Source organism: Heptranchias perlo, unplaced genomic scaffold, assembly GCF_035084215.1.
Source record: "Heptranchias perlo isolate sHepPer1 unplaced genomic scaffold, sHepPer1.hap1 HAP1_SCAFFOLD_734, whole genome shotgun sequence".
Classification (NCBI taxonomy): Eukaryota; Metazoa; Chordata; class Chondrichthyes; order Hexanchiformes; family Hexanchidae; genus Heptranchias; species Heptranchias perlo.
Genome location: NW_027139766.1, coordinates 17,501 through 23,261, shown reverse-complemented (window position 1 = coordinate 23,261; position 5,761 = coordinate 17,501). Strand labels below are relative to the sequence as shown.

The 5,761-nt window shown below is 55.1% G+C and overlaps 1 protein-coding gene across 1 annotated transcript in view; it reads right to left on the bottom strand.

Moving 5' to 3' along the window:
* Positions 1-1,434: 1,434 nt before the first annotated feature.
* The window catches only part of ctnnd1 (catenin (cadherin-associated protein), delta 1), a gene marked incomplete at its 5' end in the record, with an annotated part of 19,700 nt that continues 15,373 nt past the window's right edge, over positions 1,435-5,761 (bottom strand). Inside the window, 3 exons of the mRNA XM_067981472.1 lie at positions 1,435-1,634; positions 2,835-2,985; positions 3,745-3,872. Coding sequence (XP_067837573.1) covers positions 1,435-1,634; positions 2,835-2,985; positions 3,745-3,872 — 479 coding nt within the window. The remainder of the gene's footprint in view (positions 1,635-2,834; positions 2,986-3,744; positions 3,873-5,761) is intronic.

Sequence of the window (5,761 nt, the reverse complement as noted above, 5' to 3'; positions counted from 1 at the left end):
GCAGCCCCAACTGTTCCGTCTCGCACTCACTGATTCAATCACAATCCTCGACCCCTGCGGTCCCCGGGGCAGGCAGACGGAGGCCAGACGGTCTTGGTTCTCAACTCACCACTGTGCGGAGGGAAGAGAGAAGAATCCATTGGGATTGTGTGCAGTGGGAGTGGACAGGAAGGGGTTTGGTCCATTGGGATGGTGTGGAGTGGGAGTGAACGGGAAGGGGTTTGGTCCATTGGGATTGTGTACAGTGGGAGTGAACGGGAAGGGGTTTGGTCCATTGGGATTGTGTACAGTGGGAGTGAAAGGGAAGGGGTTTGATCCATTGGGATTGTGTACAGTGGGAGTGAATGGGAAGGGGTTTGGTCCATTGGGATTGTGTACAGTGGGAGTGAACGGGAAGGGGTTTGGTCCATTGGGATTGTGTGCAGTGGGAAGTGAACGGGAAGGGGTTTGGTCCATTGGGATTGTGTACAGTGGGAGTGAACGGGAAGGGGTTTGGTCCATTGGGATTGTGTACAGTGGGAGTGAATGGGAAGGGGTTTGGTCCATTGGGATTGTGTACAGTGGGAGTGAACGGGAAGGGGTTTGGTCCATTGGGATTGTGTACAGTGGGAGTGAATGGGAAGGGGTTTGATCCATTGGGATTGTGTACAGTGGGAGTGAAGGGGAAGGGGTTTGGTCCATTGGGATTGTGTGGAGTCGGAGTGAACGGGAAGGGGTTTGGTCCATTGGGATTGTGAAGAGTGGGAGTGAACGGGAAGGGGTTTGATCCATTGGGATTGTGAAGAGTGGGAGTGAACGGGAAGGGGTTTGATCATTGGAATTGTGTACAGAGGGAGTGAACGGGAAGGGGTTTGGTCCATTGGGATTGTGTGGAGTGGGAGTGAACGGGAAGGGGTTTGATCCATTGGGATTGTGAAGAGTGGGAGTGAACGGGAAGGGGTTTGATCCATTGGGATTGTGAAGAGTGGGAGTGAACGGGAAGGGGTTTGATCCATTGGGATTGTGTACAGTGGGAGTGAATGGGAAGGGGTTTGATCCATTGGGATTGTGTCGAGTGGGAGTGAACGGGAAGGGGTTTGGTCCATTGGGATTGTGTGGAGTGGGAGTGAACGGGAAGGGGTCTGCTCCATTGGGATTGTGTACAGTGGGAGTGAACGGGAAGGGGTTTGGTCCATTGGGATTGTGTACAGTGGGAAGTGAACGGGAAGGGGTTCGGTCCATTGGGATTGTGTGGAGTGGGAGTGAATGGGAAGGGGTTTGGTCCATTGGGATTGTGTACAGTGGGAGTGAACGGGAAGGGGTTCGGTCCATTGGGATTGTGTGGAGTGGGAGTGAACGGGAAGGGGTCTGCTCCATTGGGAAACAAGTCGGCCCGTGTTTGGGGAACCTTTACGATGCAGTAACTCCCCAGCGCATTCTCCCAGGGACAGATCCTCACCCAGACTTGTTGATCAGAACGAGGTTTTCCACACCCTGCAACTCCCTCAACTTCTTGGCCGCCTCCAGATTGTCGACGATGACCTCGTTGATGGTTTGGAGGACAGACACCACCGTGTCCTCAGCTCGGCTCTGGGCCAACTCCTGCTGGCCCGTCCCAGCGACGTTGTAGATTAGATTGGGCATCGCGTGTTTACCTGGCGGAAGAGAAAGCAAGAGGAGATCCGTTGGAGGCAGAGTCCGGTGCGCGAAGCCATGGGAGGCCTCGACGGGAGAGACGGGGGCTCGAGGGGAGAGACAGGATACGAGAGGGAGGGGGAAATCGATGGGGGAGTTGGGGGACTGGAGGGAGGGGGAATCGATGGGGGAGTTAGGGGACTAGAGGGAGGGGGAATCGATGGGGGAGTTAGGGGACTGGAGGGAGGGGGAATCGATGGGGGAGTTAGGGGACCGGAGGGAGGGGGAATCGATGGGAGAGTTAGGGGACCAGAGGGAGGGGGAATCGATGGGAGAGTTAGGGGACTAGAGTGTGGGGGAATCGATGGGGGAGTTAGGGGACTGGAGGGAGGGGGAATCGATGGGGGAGTTAGGGGACTAGAGGGAGGGGGAATCGATGGGAGAGTTAGGGGACTAGAGGGAGGGGGAATCGATGGGGGAGTTAGGGGACTAGAGGGAGGGGGAATCGATGGGGGAGTTAGGGGACTGGAGGGAGGGGGAATCGATGGGGGAGTTAGGGGACTAGAGGGAGGGGGAATCGATGGGGGAGTTAGGGGACTGGAGGGAGGGGGAATCGATGGGGGAGTTAGGGGACTAGAGGGAGGGGGAATCGATGGGGGAGTTAGGGGACTAGAGGGAGGGGGAATCGATGGGGGAGTCAGGGGACTAGAGGGAGGGGGAATCGATGGGGGAGTCGGGAGACTAGAGGGAGGGGGAATCGATGGGGGAGTTAGGGGACTGGAGGGAGGGGGAATCGATGGGGGAGTTAGGGGACTAGAGGGAGGGGGAATCGATGGGGGAGTCGGGAGACTAGAGGGAGGGGGAATCGATGGGAGAGTTAGGGGACGAGAGGGAGGGGGGAATCGATGGGGGAGTTAGGGGACCGGAGGGAGGGGGAATCGATGGGAGAGTTAGGGGACTAGAGGGAGGGGGAATCGATGGGAGAGTTAGGGGACTAGAGGGAGGGGGAATCGATGGGGGAGTTTGGGGACTAGAGGGTGGGGGAATCGATGGGGGAGTCAGGGGACCAGAGGGAGGGGGAATCGATGGGGGAGTCAGGGGACCAGAGGGAGGGGGAATCGATGGGGGAGTTAGGGGACTAGAGGGAGGGGGAATCGATGGGGGAGTTCGGGGACCAGAGGGGACGGAGGGAGGATGGGTCGGAGAATGGTAGCCCTCACCAATCAGCTCTTTGTTACGGGCGTCGAGTGACAGGTTCCGCAGTGCACCGGAAACCGCCTTCACCACTCGGTTGTTGTCGTGCGTGAGACGCTCAGCGATGTGAGACAGGCCTTTCTCTTGTCGCACCATCGAACGGATGTATCGGCCGTACTGAGGTGGGTCAGGGGGAGAGAGAGAGAGAGAGAGAGGGCAAGATTGACTCAAGGCAGTGAGACATCACATAGCATCTCCCCAAAGCCTTTCCACCATCTCCAAGGCACAAGTCAGGAGTGTGATGGAATACTCTCCACTTGCCTGGATGAGTGCAGCTCCAACAACACTCAAGAAGCTCGACACCATCCAGGGCAAAGCAGCCCGCTTGATTGGCACCCCATCCACCACCCTAAACATTCACTCCCTTCACCACCGGCGCACCGTGGCTGCAGTGTGTACCATCCACAGGATGCACTGCAGCAACTCGCCAAGGCTTCTTCGACAGCGCCTCCCAAACCCGCGACCTCTACCACCTAGAAGGACAAGGGCAGCAGGCACATGGGGACAACACCACCTGCACGTTCCCCTCCGAGTCACACACCATCCCGACTTGGAAATATATCGGCCGTTCCTTCATCGTCGCTGGGTCAAAATCCTGGAACTCCCTCCCTAACAGCACTGTGGGAGAACCTTCACCACACGGACTGCAGCGGTTCAAGAAGGCGGCTCACCACCACCTTCTCAAGGGGCAATGAGGGATGGGCCATAAATGCCGGCCTCGCCCAGCGACGCCCACAACTTGAGAACGAATTGAAAAAAACCTCCCACGGTTTCTCCAACTCTTTCAGTTGATTCTCCCCGTGACGACACGGGGCTTTGATGCAAAACAGTCCCCACTGAAAGCCACCGAAGCAGGGCTGGGCCCTGTCCACTCACCGTCCAGCGTCCCGCACACAGATTCTGAAGAGCTCCACAGACTGCCTCCAGGACAGACGGGTTCCTGGATTCCTTGATCAGAGAGAGGTAAACTCGGACCACCTCCGGCTGATACAGCAGTTCATAGCCTGTGGGAAACACACGCACACTCAGTCACTACATAAATAAATATAACTCTCCACACAGGCAAAGGGACACTCCGCGTTCAGAGAGAGAGAGGGAGAGAGCGAGAGGGAGAGAGAGAGGGACAGAGAGAGAGGGACAGAGAGAGAGGGACAGAGAGAGAGGGACAGAGCGAGTCGGAGAGAGCGAGTCAGAGAGAGAGAGAGAGACAGACAGAGTGTCAGAGAGAGAGAGAGAGAGACAGACAGAGTGTCAGAGAGAGAGAGAGAGACAGACAGAGTGTCAGAGAGAGAGAGACAGAGTGTCAGAGAGAGAGAGAGAGACAGACAGAGTGTCAGAGAGAGAGAGACAGACAGACAGAGTGTCAGAGAGAGACAGAGACAGAGAGTGTCAGAGAGAGAGAGAGAGACAGAGAGTGAGAGAGAGAGACAGAGAGTGAGAGAGAGAGACAGAGAGTGTCAGAGAGAGAGAGAGACAGAGAGTGTCAGAGAGAGAGAGAGACAGAGAGTGTCAGAGAGAGAGAGAGACAGAGAGTGTCAGAGAGAGAGAGAGACAGAGAGTGTCAGAGAGAGAGAGAGACAGAGAGTGTCAGAGAGAGAGAGAGACAGAGAGTGTCAGAGAGAGAGAGAGACAGAGAGTGTCAGAGAGACACAGACAGACAGAGAGTGTCAGAGAGACACAGACAGACAGAGAGTGTCAGAGAGACACAGACAGACAGAGAGTGTCAGAGAGACACAGACAGACAGAGAGTGTCAGAGAGACACAGACAGACAGAGAGTGTCAGACAGAGAGTGTCAGACAGAGAGTGTCAGACAGAGAGTGTCAGACAGAGAGTGTCAGACAGAGAGTGTCAGACAGAGAGTGTCAGACAGAGAGTGTCAGACAGAGAGTGTCAGACAGAGAGTGTCAGACAGAGAGTGTCAGACAGAGAGTGTCAGACAGAGAGTGTCAGACAGAGAGTGTCAGACAGAGAGTGTCAGACAGAGAGTGTCAGACAGAGAGTGTCAGACAGAGAGTGTCAGACAGAGAGTGTCAGACAGAGAGTGTCAGACAGAGAGTGTCAGACAGAGAGTGTCAGACAGAGAGTGTCAGACAGAGAGTGTCAGACAGAGAGTGTCAGACAGAGAGTGTCAGACAGAGAGTGTCAGACAGAGAGTGTCAGACAGAGAGTGTCAGACAGAGAGTGTCAGACAGAGAGTGTCAGACAGAGAGTGTCAGACAGAGAGTGTCAGACAGAGAGTGTCAGACAGAGAGTGTCAGACAGAGAGTGTCAGACAGAGAGTGTCAGACAGAGAGTGTCAGACAGAGAGTGTCAGACAGAGAGTGTCAGACAGAGAGTGTCAGACAGAGAGTGTCAGACAGAGAGTGTCAGACAGAGAGTGTCAGACAGAGAGTGTCAGACAGAGAGTGTCAGACAGAGAGTGTCAGACAGAGAGTGTCAGACAGAGAGTGTCAGACAGAGAGTGTCAGACAGAGAGTGTCAGACAGAGAGTGTCAGACAGAGAGTGTCAGACAGAGAGTGTCAGACAGAGAGTGTCAGACAGAGAGTGTCAGACAGAGAGTGTCAGACAGAGAGTGTCAGACAGAGAGTGTCAGACAGAGAGTGTCAGACAGAGAGTGTCAGACAGAGAGTGTCAGACAGAGAGTGTCAGACAGAGAGTGTCAGACAGAGAGTGTCAGACAGAGAGTGTCAGACAGAGAGTGTCAGACAGAGAGTGTCAGACAGAGAGTGTCAGACAGAGAGTGTCAGACAGAGAGTGTCAGACAGAGAGTGTCAGACAGAGAGTGTCAGACAGAGAGTGTCAGACAGAGAGTGTCAGACAGAGAGTGTCAGACAGAGAGTGTCAGACAGAGAGTGTCAGACAGAGAGTGTCAGACAGAGAGTGTCAGACAG